Source organism: Zootoca vivipara, chromosome 12 (assembly GCF_963506605.1).
Source record: "Zootoca vivipara chromosome 12, rZooViv1.1, whole genome shotgun sequence".
NCBI classification, from domain to species: Eukaryota; Metazoa; Chordata; class Lepidosauria; order Squamata; family Lacertidae; genus Zootoca; species Zootoca vivipara.
Window position 1 is genome coordinate 42,433,909 of NC_083287.1, and position 27,130 is coordinate 42,461,038.

The window sequence follows — 27,130 nt, forward strand, 5'->3', positions numbered from 1 at the left end:
ATACGTTTAAAGAAGACTGGAAAATGTTTATTTAATATATGGGGAGGGGACTGTGTACACTTGAAAACGTTGGCAGCATTCAGATAGATTCAACAGTATAAACAAATTTTGATGGATGTAATAATGGAATACTGAATGGTTTGGTTTATGTAAAATATGCAGGGATTTATGATTAAAAAATGAACCATGGAAAGAGAAGAAGGGAAGTCATTGACTTTTTAAGGTTGCTTAAATGAATATTTTAAATTGTAAAACAGAAAATTTGATTAAAAATATACACAAAAAGAAAAAACAGGATGTTGGAGTAGATGGGTCTTGGGCCTGATCCAGCAGGACACTCTCTATGTTCTATGTGCATAAACACACAAAAATGTAAATGTAAAAATGTAAATGTCCATGAGAAGGACAAGGTACACAACTCCCCGAGGCTGTTTGATTGTGGAGGAAAAGATGCAGAGTTGTCTAAACGGATGGTAGGATTTCATGACTGACCCTTTCTCAGCCTTACCTGGAGATGCCTGGGAGCTCTGTACACCCAACAGGGCCTCTACCACTGAGCTATGGCCTTTCCCCAAACACGCACCCCGTTGCCTGTATTCTGAAGTGGCAAAGTCCTGGGAGTAGCACACACTGCTTATGAGAACATGGATCAGCTGCTTGTTTCTCTGTCATACATCTCAATTACAACCCAGCAGCGCATACAGGCAGGGCTGGCCCTATGGCCAGGCTGGGTGGCGCAGGGCACCACGGCGCCGGCCCACCAGGAGGGCGCCACGAGCTGTGCCCGCCCGCTGGCCGGCCGGTTCGCCGCGCAGCTGCACCCATGGCAACTGCACTGTGCCTGCCCGCCCGCTGCGCAGCAGCGCCTGTGGCAGCCGTGCTGCGCCCACCCGCCCGCCGCGCTGGGAAACGGGGTGGGGGTGGGGCGCCAGAGGGATCCGCCGCTCCATGGTGCCAGGGGCGCTTAAGACGGCCCTGCATACAGGGGCCCACAAAACCACCCTGATTCAGGAACCCAAGCCACAACTTCATCACCCAAGCAGGTGGGAAGAATCCATCAACAGGAGATGGAACGCCAAGGTGAGCACTGCAATGCCATGGTTATAAAAGTTATGAGACTTGCCATCTTTTCACTATAAATAGAGCATGGATAAATAACCCAAGCTTATAATGTGAGCCTGGGAAAAAAATTAGTCCGTGACCTAAAAACGCATCCTACTGGATCTTACTGACTACACTCCACGGAGCGTAAAAAAAGTAATCACTAAAAAAAGAACAAAAGTAGATCAAGGAGCACCATATGGTGAAGGAAAAAAAATAGACTGCGTAAGCTGAGACAGAAGTAAAATGGTAGGAAATACAAGGTCACTATGTTATTATGATATAGATGTGTTTTAGGGAAATCATTTGGAGATGACGGGAACCGGTGGCTCTGAAGCCTTAACAAGCAACTGTTTCCCCAGCAGAGGGGGTATTTTTTCAGTATTTTTTCTTAGTTCATCAGCTTGTGATTAGATGAAGGTTGCCAAGGGGCAGCCCTGTTTAGGGAAGCTTTTAATCTTTAAGAAATTAGTGTATTTTAATATTTCTGTTGGAAGCCGCCCAGAGTGGCTGGGGAAACCCAGCCAGATGGGTGGGGTATAAATAATAAATTATTATTATTATTATTATTATTATTATTATTATTAACTTTCCAACTCTTACTTTTTGTCTGTTTCCTTCCACCGCAGTCTCTTAAGTTGGTATTTCCCCCTTTCCCCCCAATCTCTGTGATAGTCAACAGGAAGCTCTTAAACCACTAAACCTCAGAGATACACAGCTCTTTTAAAAAGTCTCAGCATGCTGTTTCATATCCATCATGCAACCCCTCGCAGTGGGACATGATTAAGTACCGATGAAACATGCTGCTTCCTAAGTAAATGAAGTGTCTTCATAAACCAGACAGGCAGGAGAATGAGATTACATTTCTAATTGCCACGTAATTACATTTTCCTTGTATCTGCCTCCCATGCATCCTTCAGAAAGGTCCTTTTTATTTTCAGGACTTAAAAAAACAACAGATAATAATCTTTTTCTAAAAAAAATAAAAAGCCCGATTGATTTAATGACTATGGGGAGGGGCCGCAGATCCCTGACATCCACTGTATGCAGTGTAAGGTCCAAGGTTCAGTCCCTGGGCTATTCAGGTAGCACAAGTAATATAAAAATACCTTTGCCCAAGGGCTTAGGCAGGAACTGCTGCCAGTCAAAGTAGGCAGCTGTGATGTACAATGGAGGCGCAGGTTAATTCTGTGTCCAGGGCAGCTGTCTACCAGCTCCATCTGGTACGCAGGCTGAGACCCTACCTGCCTGCAGACTGTCTCACCAGAGTGGTGCATGTTCTAGTTATCTCCCGCTTGGACTACTGCAATGCGCTCTACATGGGGCTACCTTTGAAGGTGACCCGGAAACTGCAATTAATCCAGAATGCAGCAGCCAGACTGATGACTGGGAGCAGCCGCCGGGACCACATAACACCGGTCCTGAGAGATCTACATTGGCTCCCAGTACGTTTCCGAGCACAACTCAAAGTGTTGGTGCTGACCTTTAAAGCCCTAAACGGCCTCGGTCCTGTATACCTGAAGGAGCGTCTCCACCCCATCGTTCAGCCCGGACACTGAGATCCAGCACCGAGGGCCTTCTGGCGGTTCCCTCACTGCGACAAGCAAAGCTACAGGGAACCGGGCAGAGGGCCTTCTCGGTAGTGGCACCCACCCTGTGGAACGCCCTCCCATCAGAGATCAGAGAGATAAACAACTGCCTGACATTTAGAAAGTACCTAAAGGCAGCCTTGTTTAGGGAAGTTTTTAACCTGTGATATTTTAATGCATTTTAATGTGTGTTGGAAGCCGCCCAGAGTGGCGGGGGGGGGGGCGGCCAGATGGGCGGGCTATAAATAATAAATTACTATTACTATTACAAATAGTCTGACCTGGCAGAAGCAAGCTTACATAGGAATATCGCACGGTGCCTTGGGCCAAGTCAGACCATTTGTACATCTATCGACACTGCCTGGCAGAGGCTCTCCAGAGCTGCAGACAGGGAGTCTTTTTTCTAGCCCTACCTGGAGATGCCAGGGATTAAACCTGGAACCTTCTGCATTTCTAGCAGATGTTCTGCTACTGAGCTGTGGCCCTCCCACAGTCTCCTATGCTTATGCGTTACTCAGAACCCTTTCAATAAAAGCTGATTCGTCTGGGAATGATTAATATAACTGGTATTAATATCACTGGGTGGCCCTCTGTTAGGGATGCTTTAGCTGAGATTCCGGCATTGAGGTTGGGCTACACGACCCACAGGGTCCCTTCCAACTCTGCAATTCTATGATTCTATGCCACACTATCCAGCTTCATGCTGCCAAATACTTTTCTAAATGTTACCTACAGCAGTTTGAGTACTGGCAGGATGCTATATTCTGCAAGGCTGTCCGCCCTCTCACAGATGTAGCCTGCTGAACTCTGTTGATCTGCAGAATCAGGCCAAGTGAATGGCAGGGAATTACCGTCAATCACAGCTCCTTCAAAAACAACAGGTTTCCATCCTAGCGCAGCTTATCAGCCGCTTGACATGCTTATGATTTGAGGCAGTGAATATACCACCACTTCAGTCTTCCTCGATATACCCTTATTCTGGACTAGTAACTTGCATTTCCAAGGCCTGTCCCAGTTCATTTTCAATTAAGACTTCCAAAGTAATGGTTTGGGCTCTGTTCCAGTGTGTAGGTTAAATACAATTTTCCATTTAGTTTGAATACAATTCTTTTTTTTTTGTTCATGGGAATACAGCCTGTGGGCCACTCTACAGCCTCTGGACTTGCGATGCTCCCGTTTTTCTGCAGAGACTCCTCAGAGAATAGGGAAACTCATGCATGTAAGCAGCAATCTACGGTATATAGTAAGTGGTCTCTAACTGAATGAAATGCGCCAAACAATATCGCCATTCAATAACCCTTTAAGCAAGCCAACCATGGCACAGTGAAGAGGCTTTGTTTAACAGTGGCTCACATGATGACCATTTTTACAGAAGCTTCCCACTTTTTTGGTTTGGCTGAAATGAATTAATTCATCACCACCCAAGCTGGAGCATGCCTTTCTGACATTTAATTCCCACATTTATTTGGGTCAGCTGTTAAAAGCAGCAGCACCAGAGGTGTGTGACATTTGCTTTCAAAGACATAAGGTGACAACTAATCCCCTTTTTATTGAACATTCTTTTGTGTTGACTTGTGTTGGCAGAAATGCATCTGCTGGCAGATTGATTTTTAGAGATTATAAATTGCTTTTTGAAATCTCAAAGTGGCACACAAATCATATGACTAGATGAAAGCAAAACATCAACAAAAAAACACAAATAAATACGGAAACCAGCATCAGACCCTAAATCAGGGATTGGGAACCAGTGGCCCTCCAGATGTCATTGTACTATAGTTCCCACATTCCATTGCTCATACTGGCTGGGGCTGATGGGAGTTGGAGTCCAATATCTGGAGGGCCACAAAATCCCCACCTAACCTTGTCGTTAGTTTAACCAACTGGTTACTGACACAAGTTTCAGCTGTGAGAGGTGATCCTTCCTCTTGACACTGTCGAGGCAGGACTTTGGGGCAGAAGTACAGGGCCCCATTCAGCAGGATTCACAGGAGGGGCTTCCAAAGGCAAGAGGGTTAACTCGTATCACAGTTTTAAATAACAAGAGTAAAACACATCACACAGGGCCGTCTTAAGCATGTCGGGCGCCCTGGCGCCGTGGTGCGGAGATCGCTCCCGCGCCCCTGCCCCACCCCTTTTCTTGCCGCAGCTGGTGGGCGGACGCTGTGCACAGCGCGGCGCCCCCGCGCCACCCAGCCTTCCCGTAGAGCCAGCCCTGACATCACAGTCTAAAGAGTCCTCTTCCATTAGACTCTAAAATTACTAACTGCAGCACTAGTCCTTCAGTACCAGGCTCTGAAGGTCTTTAGAGGCCAAAACTAGCACTTTTAATGGAGTCCAGAAGGGAATTGGTAGCCAGTAAAACTACAATAACAAGAAACACACTAAGCTAAACACTCCAACCCAATTGTGCATGTAGGAACTGTGGCTTGCACACCAACAGAGAATGTTCCACGTTTCTTCAGTGCTGGTGGATATGTCCCCTGGGCAGCCAGTCAGAGGTTCTGGAGCTTCTATGGCTGCAGGATCAAAGAGTGAAGGAGAGCTCTCCACCTCCCAGTGCCATGTGCTTAACCCTCAAATAGCCCTTGCTGTTAAGATGTTTCTCATAATGTTTCACTGAACGCCTGCAGTTTTCCACTCACTGGGCCTATTCCTGCCCTCAAAGAACAAACCTGCTCCATTTGCAGTGTGACAACCCTTCAGAGAGACCTAGAGACTACCCCTTAATCTGATATTCTCCAGGCTAAACATGTTCAACTTGTCCAAACAATCTTCAAAAGTTTCCAGATAATCCTGCTTTCCTTTCTTCTCGACGCAATGCAGTTTGTTAGCACTGTTCTTCAGATGTGGTGTCCAGAACTCGGTATGGTACTCCAGATGAGGTAAGACTCTCTAGTGCTGCCGCTGCAAAAATCCAAATCCCACAGCCGGGGTACTGTGTCCAGCTCTGGATGACACATTTTTAGGAAGGACATTGACTACATGGAAAGGTAAGCCTTCATCTCTATCAAATAAAATAAGGAATTCTCCCCCCCCCAAGCTAATGAAATAAAACCTTTTAAACACACACACACACACACACACACACACACACACACAAACAAACAAACAGAGAATTCATTAACAAAATACAGAACAACCACATCCTACAACAGCCACAGAAAGCTTTGGCTGTGCACTAAGAAGAGGAAAATTACTGCCAACAATTGCTGTGATTCAGGATCTCCTAACTCCTGAAAGGGTTGCTAACCAGATAATGTGCGGTCAAAGGGTATGCATGTGTGCACTATATGAATTTGGGAGAAACTGAGTGCGATCTTGGTTACTGGTTGGATATTAATTTTAGGTAATCAATTTACTTAACATAACTTTGCGAGGGTAATGAATTGGGGGGGGGAATAGTGTAATTGATTTGCAAAAGAGAGAAATTAATGGGGGTAAAATGAATAGAAGAGAAGCTGATTTGGGGTGATCTACCAGTAGGGTTCAAACTAAACAATTTATCTACAGTCATCGCGATGATTGGCTTTGCCTTCTGTGCCATGCCAAGTCCGCATGCTATAAATGCGCGTTTGCTGATTTGTGTTGCTGCTCCCCTGCCCCGAAACTTTCAGACATCCAATAAGCACCCCCCCCCCAGATGGTAGCCAGCCAGCCTTTACATCCATTTGGGGCACTGGTGGTGCCGAAACTCGAACACAAGACCTTGCTCCCTAGCAGCGTCTTTCGGATCGGGCCCTCCTAACCCCTAAACCAGAAGGGGCTCGCGTTATCCCAGCCCCTCAGCTTGTCACTTCCAAAACTAAGCTGGGGGCGGGGAGCGAAAGCAGAGCAGAAGACCAAGACCTCCCACAGCGGAGCCACGCAGAGGAAGATCCCGGCCGCGGAGGAGCCTCCTTCCCGTTTCCTTCCAGGGCAGCCGGCAGAAAGGAGGAAGGCGGTGCTGTCTCTGGCCGCGGACGACTCTCCCGCTCCTCGCCGTCCAGGGACTCCTGCAGGGGGCTTTTCCCTCCGCCCGCGGCTGGGATCCCCTCCCTCTCCCGCTCGGCTGCGGACGGGCCGGGCTTCCCCCGACGGGAGGAGCGAGCAGAAGAGGCGCTGCTTGCTGCTTAAAGAAACAGACGCCCGCCCGCCTGCCTGCCCTGTTTGTCTGGCAGCCACAGCAGCAGCAGCAGCAGCAGCAGCAGCAGCAGCAGCGGCGAGAGCGAGCAAGCCCGGCGTTCCCACCCACTTGAACCGGAACCGTTTTTCCCCTTTTCTCCCCCCCCTTCTTTTTTTTCTTTCCTTTTTGCAAAAGGCAGCCTCGGGGTTTGCTGCCGCTGCTGCCGCTTCTGCTCTCTGGCGGGGGAGAAAAGGCTGCGGTGTTGCCGCCGCCAGTCCGCCCCTCCTGCCACTGCTGCTGGGAAGAGGAAGAAGAGGCGGCGGAGCGGCGGAGGGCAATGGGGCTGCGGCTCTGCAGCAGCAGCAGCAGCAGAGACATAGCCCGGCTTTGCAGCACCGCCTGCCTGGGCACGAGGACTGAGCCGCGCGGCGGGGCAAGGCGGCTTGCATGAGCCTCGGGGCACACGAGCAGCCGCCGGGGAGCGCGGCCGGCGGGAGCCTCGCTTGCCGCCGCCGCCACCGTCGTCTTGCCCCGCAGCGGCGCTTGCCGTTTCCCAGCAAGCTGATGGCTTCTCGACGTCGCTGGTGACTGCTGCCTCCTCCTCCTCTCCTCCTCCTCCTCCTCCTCCTCCTCCTCCTCCTCCTCCACCACCACCACCACCCTTCCTTCCCTTCTTTTTCCTTCCTTCCTCCTCCTCTTTCCACGGGCGGCGGAGATGGGGAACACGACCTCATGCTGCGTGTCGTCCAGCCCCAAGCTGCGGAGGAATGCCCATTCACGGCTGGAGTCCTACCGCCCCGACACCGAGCTGAGCCGGGAGGACACGGGATGCAACCTGCAGCACATCAGCGACAGGGAGAACATCGACGGTAAGGAGAGAGACCCCCGCTCCCCCCCTCGTCTACAACCGCGCGAGACCCCGGGTTATTGCGGCGTGCATGTGGGAAGAGAGAGAGATCCCCCCTCATGCACGTGGGAAAGCCTCCCTGCACGCGTCAAGTAACATTCCAAAGACGGCTTAATAAAAACTTGAGCCTTGGAGCGGTCTTTCTTTCTTTGCAATTGAAAGCTGTCCCCGAAGAAGGAATGCGGAAGAGCGCCCCTGAGCTTGTTTGTGTGTGTGTGTGTGTGTTAAGCGAGGGGTAGCCTCTGAGCATGTGCTGATTGCTCTTCGGGCGGGCTCTGCCGTTAAGCGTGACGAGGTGTCAGATTTCAGGGGTTCTATTAAGGGTTGCAGATTGTCAGTTGCATAAGAGGATTGCATTTTGATTATTTTTTTCTCCACCTGCCCCCCCCCACCTCAGGTAGCAAAATATGCCTCTCTTGCCTAATGGCAGAGCCTTGGGGAAAGGGTTTGATTTGGGACTCGGCTGGGTGTCTCAAGGATCCTTTAGCAGAGGCCACCAAAGAGGTTTGAGGCCTTCCCATCCTTTTAGTTCTGTTTATTTATTGCATGTATTTATATTCAGGATGCAAAGCCTTCCAAGGCAGCTTAGATGGTTTGTGGTGGTGTTGTTGTTTAAATCACATTAAACAGCACCAACATATAAAAAGTAACCAGGATCCTTCCTGCCACAGAGCAAGTTGGTAGTAGATAGAATGGCCCAGCCATGGTGGAATAGGCCATCTGGGGCAATATGTCTCTTCTAGCTCCTGAAATCCTGATGTCAGATGTGGACCATTTTTCAAACTTCCAACCTAAGAAATATGCCTTGGTTTAAAAAAATATTTTCTCCATGGGCTACTAGTGAGTCTCCACATGCTGCGAGTGCTTTTTGTGTGTGGGGGGGCCAGTGCTGGAGCTATGTTCTCTTGTTGAGAGCTGTGCTCAGGGAGGTCATGCCTGTGCTCAAAGACTTTCTTGAAGCAATTGTCATCGAGCAGGTCCCACAATTTGCCTGGGGTCCAGGTCACTTCCCTTGGTCTCTTTAGCAGAGTTGTGCAGGGAAAATGTCTCTCACCTTGCCCTGCTAATTTTCTTGGTGAAGCTAGGCTGACCTAGCCAGTGTACCACAGAACTGGATGGTGCAGTTTTGTGGGACGTTGGCTAGGCCAAACTTACTTCATAAACAAAACCTACAATTTCTAAGGTGGAACATGGTAAGCACATTCTTTCCCCATGCACCATAGATGGTGCTTTACCACAGCTATGACCATGCTTGACCATTGGCCGTACTGGCAGGGGCTGATGGGAATCGGAGAGTCTAAACATCTGAAGGGCCACAGTTTTTGCCCTGCCACCATACCAAGGGGGACGGGAACTAACCCTTCGGTCTGTGACCAAGAGGTCTTGGGACAATGCGGTAATTTCTGCCCACTTCCCGATCTTCTCAATTGTTTTGTGTAAGAAGGGAAGGGAACATCCAACAGTTCTGCCCCAACTCCAGTTCACAGAGGAATGGGTGTGTGTGACCTGGAGTTACTAAGAGAAATAGCCAGTATTTGAAAGGAGGAGAAGGGGCAGCTCTAGGTCTTTCCCCCCTGACCGCCATTTTTGTGAAGAGAAACAGAGGATGACCTTGAAAATCCTGTTGTGGTCCCCCATGTGAGATGGGGAAGAGCCAGGGGAGATGGTTCTCAGGGTATGTTGTTTCTAGGGTAGCCTAACATATCCCTTAACTTGGTGCACTTTGCTTGTTTTTGGACTACAACGCCCATGATGAAGGTTGGGGAAGACTGTTTTACTGGGGTAGGAAAGGGACAGGGGTGTGCCTTTCCTCCCTCCATCTCATTACTGACTGAATTTTTTTTTCCCCTCTTGTGTAGCTCATGCCTCCGGCGCTTTCATTTGAAAGTGGCAGCCTCAAAATACTGTGGGTTTTTTTGTTTTTGTTTTTGTTTTGTTTTACCTCATGCTGTTCATCCATCCACATGTGAGCATCACTGTCATTCTGTTGTGGGAAATGCTAGCATATGTTGCTCATGTTTTTGATGGAAGAAGCTTTTGGATGTTATCATGCCACTCTGGGGGGGCGGCTTTTTGGAGGCCGTCCTGTGTTGGGGCCCATCAGTATTTTTCCTCATACTCCCCTCAACCCCCCCCCAAAAAAATCCCACAGTTACTTTTTATTTAAGGTGCAGTGTGTTCCTAGGCAACAAATTTCACTCATTTTTGTGTTGCCTTTTATGGGGCATATTCCAACAGGAAAATTTGGGTTCTTGTCCCCCCCCACCCTGCCCTTTTAAAGTCTGTGTATCTGTGGGGAAAACCTGTAATATTTAAGAATGCTATCCTTTTGGGCTTCACAACATATTGTGGACATACATGGATTCTTGCAGTATACAGGCCTCCCAAGTTCAATCAGATTTGTAGGGTTGTGACCAATTAACTACTCAAGAGTAGACCCATTGAAAGTAATAGACCTAAGTTAGTCACGTTCGTTACTTTTGTTCTGGCTTCTACTCATTAACTGGGTCTATTCTAAGTATGACCAGCACTGGATGCAAACCATAGCCTTGAAAATTTGTCTATATTCAGTTTCAGAAACAAGCTGCGGTCCATCGGGTCTGAATTCGTATCATGGGATAATTGTTCTGGTTTGTGCTAGTTTGTGCTACATTTCACTGAGAAATGTAGACAGTTACAGATACTGGGCAGGTTTCTTCTGTGGCAATCTTAACTGATGCCTTTAGCTGCATGGGTTGACAAAACATTGGTATACTGTACAGTAATGGATTAATAACACTTGTGCTAGAGTCAGAGAGGTATTTGAAAAGTGTCTGGGAAATCCTGACCTGCCTGTCAAGTGCGTGTCCTTTGCATTAGTTAATTGGAATCTTGTCAGTTCTTTTAAAAGTGTATCCATCCACACATGTGTTTCTCTTTTAAAAAAACAAAACAAAACTGGTAGCTTCAACTTTTTCATACAACATATTTTATTTTAACACATTATTTCCCCAGGTGCATTGGTTTGATTTGAAATATTGCATAGACTATTGTTTCTCAATAGTGTGTGGATGTTGGCTAAAGTTGAAAGATTTAAAACACTTTAATAATAATAATAATAATAATTAATATTCGAAGACTTTTTGGGGCCACAGATGAGTAGCTGATGAGCATTCCTAATGCCCTCAGAGTGATTAATTCTTATGTTGCAAAGTCGGAAGAGGCCAGGTTAGCAATGAGTGCATTTTATGACACGCTTATAGAAAAATATAATAATCTGACCATCTGACAAGATGTGCTCAGTGCTGTGTGGTATTTATTTTGTACCTTTTCAAGGTAAAATGACACTTCTAAAAAATAATTGTTTTGTGTAAGATTTCATTTTGCAAAATAATCTACACTGGACTTGATTTGACCCCTTGCTGAAAGCCACAGTGTGTTCAAAGGGTTCATTTTGCATGAAAGCAGAGGTGAGGGTGTGGCCTAGCCTGAGCTCTCTACTCAGTTAATGATTTATTCAAGTGTGTTTATACGTATGTGGGATTATTAACCCCAGTAGATAAACAATGTAATATGTGTCAAATAGATTGAAATAAATGTTGATATTTGTTGTACATGGATAGCTCAGCAATATACGAATATTTTATGATACCGGTATATAAGAATATATATATATATATATATATATATATATATATATATATATATATATATATATAACCACGTGTCTTTTTTGTTCATTATTTGCATTGCTTCTCCGAATTGGATACCAACAAACTTGTTTCAGGTTCAGTACCTCAAGGTTTGGTGTGGATCGAAAGATGGAAGGGAAATAAGTCTTTGTCTCTCAAACAGGCATATAGCACTGTGTATCTTTAATTCCGCAGTCAGAACGATTGGAGATTTCCTAGTTGGAGATGGCTAGGATGATTCCAGCATGCAATAAGACAAATCCTCTCTCTCATGCCATTTCTTGAAAAGACCGACACCATAATTCTTGCATCTCTTTAATTGTTTACAACTTGAAACTCCAAAAATCCTGCACATTCTCACAGTGGAGGAATTTGTCTGGCCTTGCCCTTTTACTGAAGTTACTCTTTATCATTGGCTGTTGAAGAAAAAGATTACTTCTTGACCATAATGTTCAGGGTTCAGTTTATGTATTTTAATGTTAATGTATTTTAAATCTTTCTTGGAAGCCAGCCAGACGGGCGGGGTACAAATAAATTATTGTTGTTATGATGATGATGATGATGATGAATTTATGGCACCCGCCTGCCCCCCGGTTCTTTAAGTGATACAGTCATACCTCGGTTTAAGTACGCTTCGATTTGAGTACTTTCAGTTTAAGTACTCTGTGGACCCGTCTGGAACGGATTAATCCACTTTCCATTACTTTCAATGGGAAAGTTCACTTCAGGTTAAGTACGCTACATGTTAAGTACAGACTTCCGGAACCAATTGTGTATTTCTCACCATTAAGACCTTTTTGTGGCATGTGTAACAACTGGTTGCACTAAACAACTGCAGGCCCTCTCTACCTTTTGCTAAAAGCAACTGTTGTATAAATTCCATTAATTAGGGGATTAATGCTGTTAAGAACTGGCTAAAGCAGCATTTGATCCTTAAAATGCTCTTGCAACATGATCCTATTAGCTGAAGCACTGGCAAATTAGCATTTAAGATTAGATGCAATGATTTCTGCACTGCTATGCTGTTGATGTTGCCACTCATGTCACATGCTGATCCAGGATATTGTGACAATGCCAGATGCTGTTTGTGAGGTGGGTTTGAATATTAATAGCATAATAATTTAAGCTCTGATGCAATGTCTTCCTCCCTCATGCTTGTAAAGATAGAGGTAGCCCTGACCATTAAGTCCAGTCGCAGACGACTCTTGAGGTTGCATGCTCATCTCGCTCTATAGGCCGAGGGTGCTGATGTTTGTCCACAGACAGCTTCCGGGTCATGTGGCCAGCATGACTAAGCCGCTTCTGGCGAACCAGAGCAGCGCATGGAAACGCTGTTTGCCTTCCCGCCGGAGTGGTACCTATTTATCTACTTGCACTTTGACGTGCTTTCAAACTACTAGGTGGGCAGGAGCTGGGACCGAACAATGGGAGCTCACCCCTTCGCAGGGATTCAAACCGCTGAGCTTCTGATCAGCAAGCCCAAGAGGCTCAGTGGTTTAGATCACAGCGCCACCCACGTCCCTTATGCTTGTAATGAAGCACTAATGCTGCTAGATCACATCTCACATTGTCAATTCCGGATCAGAAATCTGCATCCCGTATAACTGGGCCACTAATAAAATCCATTCAGGCCTCCTTTTTATGGCATGTCAATCTCGTGTTAAATTTGTGCATGGTGGAAGAACTCTTTACCGGGGATTGTTTTTCAACATGATTTATTTGCTAGACGGGCAGTTTATTTTCTTTAACCAAGTATGTGGGAAACTCTTTTGATCAAAGGCAGAATTGTACAAGAGCTTTTAGGTTTGTCGAACTGGATGCAAAAGACTCAGGGTTTCAGAGCAGCAGACAGATTGTTTTGCAGTCTTTGTATGGCTTGCTTAAATAAAATTTAATAAAAAGGAACGTTCAGTTAGATTGGGTTGCAACATATTCAGGACACCGTACCCATATTGAGTCTGTGAAATAGTGCATGTGCTGTTAAGGATTGAGTGCATTGTTAAGGAATCAGTATATTTATAGTTTTTCAAAGTATTGATACAATATAGTCTTCATCATACACACACACACACACACACACAGTACACACAAACTTTAGAGTGGTTTCATCATATGGAATGTGAGCTTTCAGTGCTGCTGATTTTTTTTTATTTCCTTGCGGTTGACAATTGAATGAATTCTAATACGTAAATCGTATGTCTTGTGTATTAATTCAGTTAGAGGTCTGGGCAAGGCATATGCAGATAAGGTGTAAGGCAGTTGGCATATCAGTAATTTTTAATAACTAGACATAAGAATACTAGAAAATGTATAAGTGATCATACTTTGTTAAAAGGCTCGCACATTGGCTGTATTGGGATGGCAAGGGAAGCCATAAGGCTTCTATATGGGAATGAATACCATGCTAATTCATGCTGCTGAGTGCTCCTGTTGCACTCCTTTCTTAGCGCAAGCAGGGTAATAAACCATAAGCCTTGGGTTAGCATTGCATTTGGACTAGTGATTGTGGTTGTTTCTTCCAGGGGGAAACCAAAGGTAGCCTTTTCAGATCATGATTGGTTTGGAGAGAAACCAGCTATAATCCAGAAACCAACTGGACGTCCCAGTAACCAATGGTTTGTTGTTCCTGGTTACACCAGAGGAGGATCGTGGGTGGCACCATTTGGCAGCATGCACTAGCTGGTTATTCACAACAAACCATGGTTTATGGCTTACCATGCCATCCAGATGTGATTGCTGAAATTTATATAGTTGATATTGAACTGAGTACTCCACCTATGTTGTATGATATGTATGCTTGTGTGGTCATTCCGCAGCCATGGCACAATTTCTCCTATTGGTCTTGCCAAACATGAGATGTTGCCTTGGGAGCTTAGTAGTAATGGTAGCCAGAAGCTTTTCTGTTTGCACATCTCATTCTAAACTCTTGTCTCTTAAAACCCTTCTGGTTTCAGTGCTTGCTGTGGCAGAGTGGTGCTGGCTGCCAAGACCTTGCCATTCTTTCCACTTTGATGAAAAGCCAAGGAAATTCTTTGTATATGCATATTTGCCATTGGTTTATAATTAAAGAAAGTACAAAATTATGCCTCGGATTGTACTGAGCTGTGAAAGTGGTCTTAATTCATAGCACATTGTATGGCTGTAAATTTAAATCACATGTGTAATTTATTCATTTTTCATTAAAAAACCAGCTATATTACATATTTGAAGCTTGCTACTGGGTAAAGAGTAAATGCGTAGAAATTGAAATGTTTCTGGCATATATTGCCACTTAAATGTCAAGTGCAGGAAGGTGCTAGAAAGCCACTTTAGAAGGCAGTGTTCGCCCCTGTGGTTGTAGAGCTGCTCATACAATAATAGCTTTGAGAGCGAAGACCTTCACCAACTTAAATCTCAGCTTTCATTCCTGGAGGATGCAGCAGCAAAACAAAGTACAGTCTTACCTCGGTTTAAGTACTTTCAGTTTAAGTACTCCGCGGACCCGTCTGGAACGGATTAATCCACTTTCCATTACTTTCAATGGGAAAGTTCGCTTCAGGTTAAGTACGCTTCAGGTTAAGTACTGACTTCCAGAACCAATTACACTCATACTTCGGGTTAAGTATGCTTCAGGTTAAGTACTCCACGGACCCATCTGGAACAGATTAATCCATTTCCCATTACTTTCAATGGGAAAGTTCGCTTCAGGTTAAGTACGCTTCAGGTTAAGTACAGACTTCCAGAACCAATTGTGTACTTAAACCAAGGTACCACTGTACTAAATGAAGAGACCTGCTCCTTTTAAAAGAGGGATTATTAACTCCTTGCTAGTCTTGTTAGTTAATGAGGATACGTGGTGTATGCCAGAAAGAGTAAGCAGCAAATACTTAAATGGCTATTCAGTGTGCTCCGCCACTGTTCATCGTTATGTGGTTTGCATAAAAAGGATTATATATGATGGCATATAGTTGCATTTTTCCAGGTGCAGTGTCATTGTGGAGAGAACAGGGAAGTTGAAGAGTGAAGTGGGTGAAGGAACCAGATCAAAGTTCGTTTGTTTCCCTGTGAAGTTTCCCTTGTACATTACTGATTCAGCAATTTATGGGTATGAGTGTCTGTTAGCAAGTTGTTCTTGCATTCCTGTGACCTCTTCACAATTTCCAAATAATCACTAACAGAATATGTGGTTTTTTTTCTTTCTCTACCCCTTTGCATGAGTTCTGGAAATGTTTACGGTAAATGTAGATGTTTGAATGCACAATTCTGCCATGTTGCATCGAGCTCTCTTCCTAGGTTAGAGGAAGATAATCAGAGAGGACTCTGTAGCTTGAAAGCTAATTTAGATTTGGAATCAATTACTAATTTCCTTTCTAGCTATATCTATCTTATGTTGGAGGACCTAACGGTGACTTTTGCTTATCTGTCGTTTTTTTGAAGGATGGGTAGGGAAGAAGTTTCCTCTTCATTTCTGTTAGTACATGAACTTGCATGCACAGATTAAAATGTATTCACTTTCTCTGTAGATACTTTGCATTTTGCTCTGGGCAAGGTCATTGAGAATGTAAAGAAAGCAAAATTGATGCTTCCCTCCCCCCTTTATGTTGGAGTAGTGGTTTTTTAAAAAAATCTTTTTAAAGTAGGAATAAGAACCCATTGGGAGCTCCAGTGACAGACCTTTTTCTCAGCCCCCTCGCCTGTACCTGAGCTAGTAGAGACAAACACAACATTGTAGATTTCATTACAGTCTTGATAGTGGCTTTAAAGGAATTTTCCTCACTGCATGTCTCCCCCCCCCCCCCGAGAGCCAGTGTGGTGTAGTGGTTAAGAGCGGTAGACTCGTAATCTGGGGAACCGGGTTCACGTCTCCGCTCCTCCACATGCTGCTGCTGGGTGACCTTGGGCTAGTCACACTTCTTTGAAGTCTCTCAGCCCCACCCACCTCACAGGGTGTCTGTTGTGGGGGAGGAGGGGAAAGGAGATTGTTAGCCGCTTTGAGACTCCTTCGGGTAGTGATAAAGCGGGATATCAAATCCAAACTCTTCTCTTCTTCTTCTTCTTCTTTTTGCTGATGCACATTTATTATCTCCCATTATCCCAGTCATTACCCTCTGCCACGCTTTGTTGTTGTTTAGTCATTTAGTCATGTCCAACTCTTCGTGACCCCATGGACCAGAGCACGCCAGGCACTCTTGTCTTCCACTGCCTCCTGCAGTTTGGTCAAACTCATGTTGGTATCTTCGAGAACACTGTCCAACCATCTTGTCCTCTGTCGTCCCCTTCTCCTAGTGCCCTCAATCTTTCCCAACATCAGGGTCTTTTCCAGGGAGTCTTCTCTTCTCATGAGGTAGCCAAAGTATTAGAGCCTCAGCTTCAGGATCTGTCCTTACAATGAGCACTCAGGGCTGATTTCCTTCAGAATGGATAGGTTGTTTGATCTTCTTGCAGTCCATGGGACTCTCAAGAGTCTCCTCCCACCATAATTCAAAAACATCAGTTTTTTGGAAATCGGCCTTCTTTATGGTCCAGCTCTCACTTCCATACATCACTACCGGGAAAACCATAGCTTTAACTATATGGACCTTTGTCAGGAAGGTGATGTATCTGCTTTATAAGATGCTGTCTATGTTTGTCATTGCTTTTCTCCCAAGAAGCAGGCGTCTTTTAATTTCCTGACTGCTGTCACCACCTAGCAACCCCTCATTAAGAGAATTAACATTCTATAACTTTTTTTAAAAAAAATCTACCTAAATTCATTATCTCTACAAGAAAGTTAGCATAATGCATAATGTGCGTTTTTATTTCCAGTCCTAAGGATTACATGAGAAGGCTCTGCTTTCTTCTCCTTTACAGATCCAACTTAACTCACATGCTGCTATTATAGCATTCTGTTTTCAACTGGGATCTATGACACACAGTCTCCCTACTTGGGAGCTCACACCAGAGAGAGCATGAAGTAACATCACTCAGTTAATCTGCTGGTATTCTGGGCTCAACTCCTTGACTGCTTTCCCAGTGCCAGGTCCAGCTGCTATACTTACAGTACTATGTATGCTCAACCTAAAAAAAAAATGGCCTCCATGTGTAAACAAATATGGCTGTGCCCAGTGGCTTCTTGTGCTTGGGAGTTCTAAATGGGCATGTTCCTTTTTTCTCCCTTTGAAGCCTTTTGATGTGTGACTATGCACTGTCTTGTGAATATGTACACCCTTAGGTTTGGTCCGGAAGTTGCAGCTTGTGCAGGATGTATGGCAGGCCCTCTTATGGCTAGGGTTGCCTTCTGTTAACACATCATGTCAGTGCTGAGGGAACTACGCTGGCTGCTATTACGCTACTGAACCAGGTTTTAAGGTTTTACTGTTGGCGTATAAAGCCCTAAACAACGTGGGACTAGGATATCTGAGGAATGACCTCAATGTCTATATACCTTCCTGTCTGCTACCGTCATCTGCAAGGGGTTGTCCTTGCGGTGCTGCATGCCCCAGAGGTTCATTTCATGGCAGCTTGGACAAGGTTCTTCACCAATCCGATGGAACAGGGTGCCTGTTGAAGTTAGATTCCAACAATGTGTGCATTTTGTCAGATGCTAAAAACTTTTTATTTTTTTATTTTCATAGGCGTTCTCAGAAGAATGAATTTACTTGCAGGCAGTATTTTCTTTTTTCTTTTTAAAAGAACTACAGTATTCTATCTGAATACTGAAGAAGTGTGCATGCACACGAAAGCTCATACCTATGACAAACTTAGTTGCTCTCTAAGGTGCTACTGGAAGGATTTTTTTTATTTTGTTTTGACTGCGTCAGACCAACACGGCTACCTACCTGTAACTAGTATTCTATCTGTTCTTGTTTTATTTTTATTATTGTATACCACTCTTGTTTTATACTGATAATACTGTGATGTGTAGTAGTTCACAAACGTTTCATTTTTAAAATAAGTATTTTTATTGAAAATTTTCTATCTTTGTGTACCAGCAAGGAAGGAATTGCTGTCAGATAAGTCCAGCAGGAAATGTACAGTGAAACTGAGGCTTTATGCCCATTATACCTTGACAGTGTACTTGCTGAAAGTAGCAACTTACCCTTTGGCCCTGACAGTAATTGCCAATTCTCTCTTCATTAGAGAATGTGACAACTGTGAGGGCCAGGTTGTGCCAGGGGCATGATTTGTGACTTCCCCCTCACCATTGATGGAGGCTATCTAATAATTGCGTCACATGTCTCCTTCCTCTTCTACTGCTCAAGTAAACTGTGAGACTGATTTTCACCTTACTTAGTTAGTGAAAATAGCTGGCACTTAGATGAACGAGCTGCTGCTGTTGGCGCTAAGTGGTGGATGTGTAGTTCTGGCACCAAGAAATTGCCTTAACCTGGTGATTGTTTCACCTTCTGGGCATCACAGAGGAAAGGGCATGAAACTGACTGGTGAATGCTGGGAGTGAGCCCTGCAGCTGAGAGTCTGCGATTGCCCCTTCTAAAGGTTAAAGAATGAGGATGTAGGTCTATCCTCACTAGGTGAGGACAACGGGTTTTATCGAGTGCTAGTCCTACATAGAGTAGACCCATTGAAGTTAATGAACACAGAGAACTTCGGTGTTTTCATTTAGGGGGGGGGCTACTCTGAGTAGGAGTTACAGTAGTTGGCTACAGCCCAGTGTCAGCATCAGGCCTTGGTTATGGTCTGGATAACAGCATCCTCTCTCCTTAGTCTCCTTTTGGTTGCCTTCTCCCACTCTTGCTTTCTGCTGTGCTATTTTCTGTAAGCTTGGCATTACCTTCTTTAGGACCTCTTCATAGCAGTGTCCAGAGGAGGAATGACTTCTGGGAGGAGTGCCCCTGAAGGACCAGGTGCGCAGCCTGGGAGTCATTTTGGATTCACAGCTGTCCATGGAGGCGCAGGTCAATTCTGTGTCCAGGGCAGCTGTTTATCAGCTCCATCTGGTACGCAGGCTGAGACCCTACCTGCCCGCAGACTGTCTCGCCAGAGTGGTGCATGCTCTAGTTATCTCTCGCTTGGACTACTGCAATGCGCTCTACGTGGGGCTACCTTTGAAGGTGACCTGGAAACTACAACTAACCCAGAATGCGGCAGCTAGACTGGTGACTGGGAGCGGCTGCCGAGACCACATACACCGGTCCTGAAAGACCTACAATGGCTCCCAGTACGTTTCCGAGCACAATTCAAAGTGTTGATGCTGACCTTTAAAGCCCTAAACGGCCTTGGTCCAGTATACCTGAAGGAGCGTCTCCTCCCCCATCGTTCTGCCCAGACACTGAGGTCCAGTGCCGAGGGCCTTCTGGCGGTTCCCTCGCTATAAGAAGCCAAGTTACAGGGAACCAGGCAGAGGGCCTTCTCTGTAGTGGCACCCACCCTGTGGAATGCCCTCCCACCAGAGGTCAAAGAGAACAACAATTACCAGACCTTTAGAAGGCATCTTAAGGCAGCCCTGTTTAGTGAAGCTTTTAATGTTTGATGGATTTCTGTATTTTAATGTTTTGTTGGAAGCCGCCCAGAGTGGCTGGGGGAACCCGGCCAGATGGGCGGGGTTTAAATAATAAATTATTATTATTAGTAGTAGTAGTAGTAGTAGCAGTAAGTGTGAGCTGAAAATACCAAACAGGTAGGCAAGATATCAGATGCTTGCAAAGCCTGTAAAGAAAGTCTCCCTTGGCCTGACCATCCTGGGCTTACCTTTTCTATGACTTCTGCTGCTTTCCTAGTACGCATAGTTAGTATTCTGCAATTAATCCTTATCATCCCATATTGGTAGCATAGGAACAAGGAAATCTGTCTTATACAGGGTCAGATGATGTCATTATCATCTACACTGGCTGGTAGCAGATCTTCAGAATTTCAGAAAGGGCATCTTTCCCTGCACTGCCTGGAGATGCTGGGGATTGAATTTGTGGACAAAAGGGACCTACCACTGAATATTCCTTTCTCCTTCCATGTGTATTTTCTTCTGTAAACCCTGTAGGTGGAAACCATATCGTCTTTGCATTCAGCAAGAGCATTGGCCTCAAAGCCAAAAAATACATATAGAATTGTAGGCAGAGGACAAGGTAACGTTTCTACAATGTACGCAGGAATTTAGAATAGAAACAAGAATGCTTGGTGTGTTTGAACTAACACCTCTGCCACCAAGGGTCATTTTCAGCTTTTTGCCTGTTGCTTTTGGAAGGAAATGAAAGTGTTTCTTGGTTGAATGTAGGGAGCCAGGGCTGAAATAAATATATAGCTCCATTTGTCGTCTTTGGTACTAAGGATCATTGTTCCTGTCCAGCAGAAAAGGCTCTCTGTACTTCTGGGCCCATTCAAGGAATTGTGCATTTTAGATTTCACAGGAGTTCATATCAGCTGAATAATTTTGTCTTCTGCTCCAGGGTGACACTACCCGGGGCTTTTCATTCTCATTATTCTCCCCCTCCCTGCACCACCACCGTGTTTTTTAAAAAATACAAACAATATTCACATTCAGAAAGCTGAGTACTGTATAGCTTTGTGCAAGCCAAGCTGCCTTGTACAAGGCTACATACTGTTTTGATGGTCATTTTGGAAATAGCCCTATCTGTGCCTGCCAGATAGTTCTGCAGCACATTTGTTTGAATGAGTCTTGGCTGGCGAATTGTCTCTTCAGTCAGCGTGTGCCGACACAACCTCCAAGTCCTGCTACTGATGACTTACTGACCTCCTTTAATGCCTACAGTCAATGAGGCAAGTTGAACAATGAGACTCACCATCTACTCTGCTAGTCGTAATTTTTCCTTAGAGGTATTTGAACTATAGTGATGTTCAATGTTTGTGTGTGTGATTAATTCTAAAACAAAAATCAGCTAACAATATACATACACCCCTTTACTGACCAATTATACTAAATGAGCTTGAGAGAAATCCCCAGGAATTTTCCCTCTTGAATTTTAGATTGCAATTATGAGGTTTTGATTAGTTAAAACGCTTCCTTGTTGCTGCTGCTTTTGTTTTGCATTTTAGGAACCCAATCAAGGTGTGATTCTTGATGCCCTGCATCAGTGCGCTTGGGACAGAATCCATCAGGGGTGCCTCCTTTGCAAAACACTTTTGACATTTATGAGAGTTGTGCCAGATGGAGAGATGTTGGGGCACAGCTTCGTGTCATAATTTTTTCTTGGAGATACATTACTGTAGTTTGGTTCCTTCTTGGCACACCACAAGCGCCTCCCTCCTCAGTCTCAGTCTCAATTTCATGGGATGTGCACAAATTGTGATTGTTCCACGTTGTCACAGATCCTCTGACTTTTGAACATGGTTGTCAGGAACAGATCAGCACCACAAGCAGGCAAATAGCATTGCAGGAGATAAATTATTATTTTATACGACTTTTCGCCAACATCTGAAGGCAGCCCTGTTTTGGGAAGCTTTTAATGTTTGATGTTTTGCTGAGTTTTTTTTTAATAGTCTGTTGGAAGCCACCCAGGGTGGCTGGAGAAACTCAAGTCAGATGGGCAGAGTACAAGAAATAATGTAATAACAATTATTAGCAGCATTTGGATAAGCAGAAAAGAAGACAGGTTAGTAGCTTGTTCATATAGGGAGAAGCTGGTGGTCTCCTTTGGTGATATGTTCCATACAGAGGGATAATGGACAGAACTGGGAGCTTTTGATCACTCAGTGGCATAGGATTGGCTGTTTGATGTCATCTGATTGTCCAGACCAGGAGGTTCTGGGCCGTGGTACAAATGTTTTCAGCTTGATACACCCACTGTTTCCTCCTGGCCAGCAACCCTCGGGAGGCAATGCCACATTATCGGATGGACAGAATTGCAGCTGTGGATGGAACCTGATGACTGGTCTTTTGTGGCAGCAGCGGCATATTTTTCACTCGCTATGGGCTGTGTGCCACTGGCTGTCTGGTGAGCATGACAACCCCTTCCTTCTTTCTGAGAAGTGGGTGGGAATTGTTCTGGCAGCTGTCCTGCCGTCGCCACCTCTTTCCCATTCCATGGTTGGAAACAAGGCTGAGAGGGATTTGGCCACTGTGCTAAGGAGGTGATCTGTCCCCCTTTTTCTGCTTTGGTGTTGGGGTGGGGCACTTTCAGCAGGGAAGGGCAAACACCCAGAATGTTGAGCTTGGCTTCCAAAGGCTTTTGGCCTCTGTTGCCTTCTACTCCTGACATGTTCCTTTTTAGGTTTCTGTGAGATCGTTGAACTGAAGGAAAAGTACTAAACTGCGAAGTCTGCAGGAAATGGCAGCATTCATTCCCTCCTTCCTTTTGCACTGTGTGCTTCTCCCAGCACGTGTCAAGAGTGGTAACTTCCATAGGATTGTCGAAACAAGGCCCTTTGTGGGAAATTGCCCAAATTGCCTGTGCTGCTTCCTGAGCCTCACCTGCTGTCATGAGCATTCTTGTTGCTAGCAGTCATTCTGACAAGCATCTCTCCCTGTGTAAATCATGCTGGGCTAATCCAGCCTTGGTTGGAATGCACTGTGCTAGCTTGGAATACCTGGTAAAAGATATGATGGTGTAAACGTCTGCTGAACAGCTTTGCCTTTGCTTGGCATGAACTAGCAGAGATTGCCTTGGCTGCAAAAATAAAATAAAATAAAATAAGTGTGAACCTTCTTTGACTCCCTCCCACCTTGGTCAGTTCCAGAAATGGAAATTGCAATGCTTTTATATTGCTGAAGGAGTTGTTGAAGAAATAACACAGGGAGAAATAAAATCTTCCAGGATGCAGCTCTATGCATAATCACTCTGAATAGAGGGGTACTTCTGAGTCAGCATGCGTAGGTTTGTTTGTTTATGATCCTATTTGTTGCCGATGCCTTTTAGCAAAAGCGACAACTCAGTGACAACTCAGTGTCATCTGAGTTGCTGGGGTTTCATTTGGGTCCAAATTAGATATGAAGGTGGCAGGTCTGTCATTTACAATCATGTAGAACAAGGGTTCCCAAACTCTCCCCCCCCCCCAATAGACTGCTTGAAAATTGCTTATGTTCTTGCTGGACCACTTAATTGTTTTTCTGCCTGTTGTACCAATTGTAATGGGCCGTGTTAGATGCTGTATGATTTCCACACAATTAAAATCTTAATATAATACAAGAAATATAAGAACAAATAAGAATACAAGTAAAAATCAAACTTAATGTTTTGTGCAATGGATGTGCTATCTCCCATCTTCAGTTGCACATTCACAGGCACACTGAGGGCCAGCTGAGTGAAGCTTGCAGACCACTGGTGATTTGTGGACCGTGGTTTGGTAACCCCTGGTGTAGAAGGCAGGAGGATTCTGATTTGGGCAAGACGAGCTTGTGCTGAAACCTCCCTATAAAGGTAAAGGGACCCCTGACCATTAGGTCCAGTCGTGACCGACTCTGGGGTTGCGCGCTCATCTCGCATTATTGGCCGAGGGAGCCGGCGTATAGCTTCCAGGTCATGTGGCCAGCATGACAAAGCCGCTTCTGGCAAACCAGAGCAGCACATGGAAACACCGTTTACCTTCCCGCTGTAGCGGTTCCTATTTATCTACTTGCATTTTGACATGCTTTCGAACTGCTAGGTTGGCAGGAGCTGGGACCAAGCAACGGGAGCTCACCCCGTCACAGGGATTCGAACCGCCGACCTTCTGATCAGCAAGCCCTTGGCTCAGTGGTTTAACCACAGCGCCACCTGGGTCCCTATACCTCCCTATACCTGTGAGTAATTTAATATTAGTTCGATGCATTTTTATCCTACCCCTTTATCTTAGGAGGTCAAATATAAAACCTTGCTCCTATACTCTCTCCTAGAACTTGGCATGCTAAGAACAACAGTATATTTATGAGAAGTTAGAGAATGCCACCTTGTTTTGCATATCAAATAAAGCTGTGGCCTGTTGGGAACTTTTCTTTGGTGTTTTCAGTTAAGATGGAAGGAATAGTTTTGTTCATCTTAACATGGGGAAAGTTGACCCAGGAGACCTTTTTAGGGCTGGGAATTTCCTGCAGATGAAAATGTTAGGCTAATGCCATTATGAATCAACTCGTTTAGCAGATAAATCTGTCATTGGATGAAATTACATGTTGTTGTTTTTCTAAAAAGTCCATGGAGCAGTAACCTAGTTTTACTTACACACACACACTCTTCTCTTTATCCTCCACCCAGACAAGCAAGCAGTTCAAGGACACATTCCAGAAAGGCAGAACTCGCAAGGAGGGTGTAGAGCAGGGCTGGTAAGAGCTTGGAAGAGTGTGCAGCCCAGAATGGCATATATCCTATTCTCGCAGTCACCTCATAAGCGAGAGCCCTGACCTGGACTTTCTCAAATCTCTACTACTATTGCTGAATAGAGCTTGTTACTCACCAAGCTGAATGCAGCTCAGCAGCCATGGATGACAAGGAGTATTGGAAACTTCATAAAGGAGGTGGATGGGGGTGTTCTCTGTTCGACTCAATGGTTCACAAGTTGTGTAGGACTGTAGTGCTACGAACTGCACTGGAAAAAGCAATTTTTCCCCCCTTTGACAATTCCAAGATTTGTAGTTTGAAAGGCACTGAGAAATCTATTAGTGTACACCTTTTAAATATATACAGTGAGGGGGAAAATTATTTGATCCCCTGCTAAATTTGCCTCCGATGAAGAAATGACCAATCCATGATTTTAATGGTAGGTTTATTGTAACTGTGAGAGACAGAATAACAACAGGAAAGCCCCCAGAAACCCAGAAGACAAAAGTCAGAGATTGATGTGCATTATAATGAATAATAATAATAATAATAATAATAATAATAATAATAATTTATTTATACCCTGCCCATCTGGCTGGGTATTTGATCCCTTTGCAAAAGATGACTTAGTTCTTGGTGGCAAAACCCTTGTTGGCAATTACAGAGGCCAGACATTTCTTGTAGGTGGCCACCAGGTTTGCACACAGCTCAGGAGGTATTTTGTCCCACCCTCTTTGCAGATCCTCTCCAAGTCAGTAAGATTTTGAGGCTAATGTATAGCTACTCAAAAGCTCCCTCCACAGATTTTCGCTGGGATTAAGGTCTGGAGACTGGCTAGGCCACTCCAGGAACTTAATGTGCTTCTTCCTGAGCCATTCCTTTGTTGCCTTGGCTGTGTGTTTTGGGTCTTTGTCGTGCTGGAATTACCCATCCTCGACCCATTTTCAGTGCCCTGGCTGAGGGAAGGAGGTGCTCACCCAATATTTGATGGTACATGGTCCTGTCCATGCGGTGAAGGTGTCTTGCCCCCTTAGCAGAAAACACCCCCATTTGTATAATATGTCCTCCTCCATGTTTGACGGTGGGGATGGTGTTCTTGGGGTCGTAGGCAGCATTCCTCCTCCTCCTCCTCCAAACATGGCGAGTTGAGGTGATGCCAAAGAGCTTGATTTTGGTCTCATCTGACCACAACACTTTCATCCAGTTCTCCTCTGGGTCATTCAGATGTGCATTGGCAAACTGCAGACGGGCCAGTACATGTGCTGTCTTGAGCAAGGGGACTTTGCAGGCTCTGCAAGATCTCAGTCCTTCACGGCGTAGTGTGTTACCAACTTTTTTCATGGTGACTATGGTCCCAGCTGCCCTGAGATTGTTGACAAGTCCCCCCCCCGGTAGTTCTGGGCTGCTTCATTACCGTTCTCATGATCATTGCAACTCCACGAGATGAGACCTTGCATGGAGCCCCAGACCGAGGGAGGTTGACAGTTATTTTGTGTTTCTCCCATTTGCGAATTATTGCACCAACTGTTGTCACCTTCTCACCAAGCTGCTTGACCATAGTCTTGTAGCCAAGTCCAGCCTTGTGCAGGTCTACAATCTTGTCCCTGACATCCTTGGACAGCTCTTTGGTCTTGGCCATAGCTGCCAAGTTATCCCTTTTTTAAAGGGATTTTCCCTTATGCTGAATAGGCTTCCTCGCGAGAAAAGGGAAAACTTGGCAGCTATGGGTCTAGGTGGCTACTTTGGAATCTGCTGGATTGATTGCTTCTGTCAACAGGTGTCTTTTGTACAGGTACTGTAACAAGCTGGGATTACAGGTAAGACCTCTCCATTATAGCAGGTGATTCTAATCTCAGCTCCTTACATCTAGTGAAGATACCAGGTAGCCTGACATCTGGCTGGTTGATAGGGGATCAAATACTTATTTCTCACTCATTATAATGCACATCAATCTCTGACTTTTGTCTTCTGGGTTTCTGGAGGTTTTCCTGTTGTTATTCTGTCTCTCACAGCTACAATAAACCTACCATTAAAATTATGGACAGTCAGGCAAAGAGCTGCACAGGTAGAGCACACCTCGCTTCATTTTTTTGGTCAGCAAACCTGCTGATAATGCAGTTGTATGTGGAGAATGTATTTATCAGGTTTTTACCTTCAATTTAAACTATGCTGTAACTGGCATAGGAGAGCAACAAGTAAATATTACTGAACAAGCACTTTTCGTTCTTGGCATATGCTTAAAAAAAATCACCAGTGTGACACTGAGCTTAAAGCCCCTACTTCTTATGAGAAGAATTTCCATTCCTGGTACCTTATGGTTCTGTGCAAAAAAGAGAGAGAGAGAGGTTGTGGGAGAAAACTGTGTGTGTGTGTGTTGAATATCAAAGGAATGATATTTGGCACATTTGGGGGTGTGGGGAACAAAGTTATATGTACAGGTTGAATTAGTCCTGGCCTCCTCACTGGAGGATGCTGTAAACCTGTATCCTTGGGCAGGGCAGTCTTGAGCAGGTCACGCGCACCAGGGCAGAGATCGCTCCGGCGCCCCCGCCCTCGCAGGGCGCAGCATGGTTTCCGCGCGGGGGTCTACCTAGAGCCGG

The 27,130-nt window shown here is 45.1% G+C and overlaps 1 protein-coding gene across 1 annotated transcript in view; it reads left to right on the forward strand.

The window, feature by feature from the left end:
- Nucleotides 1-6,921: 6,921 nt before the first annotated feature.
- Nucleotides 6,922-27,130, forward strand: part of CCNY (cyclin Y) — a 105,815-nt gene continuing 85,606 nt past the window's right edge. Inside the window, exon 1 of the mRNA XM_035130426.2 lies at nucleotides 6,922-7,661. Within this exon, the coding sequence (XP_034986317.1) occupies nucleotides 7,508-7,661 (154 nt within the window). The 5' untranslated portion in view covers nucleotides 6,922-7,507. The remainder of the gene's footprint in view (nucleotides 7,662-27,130) is intronic.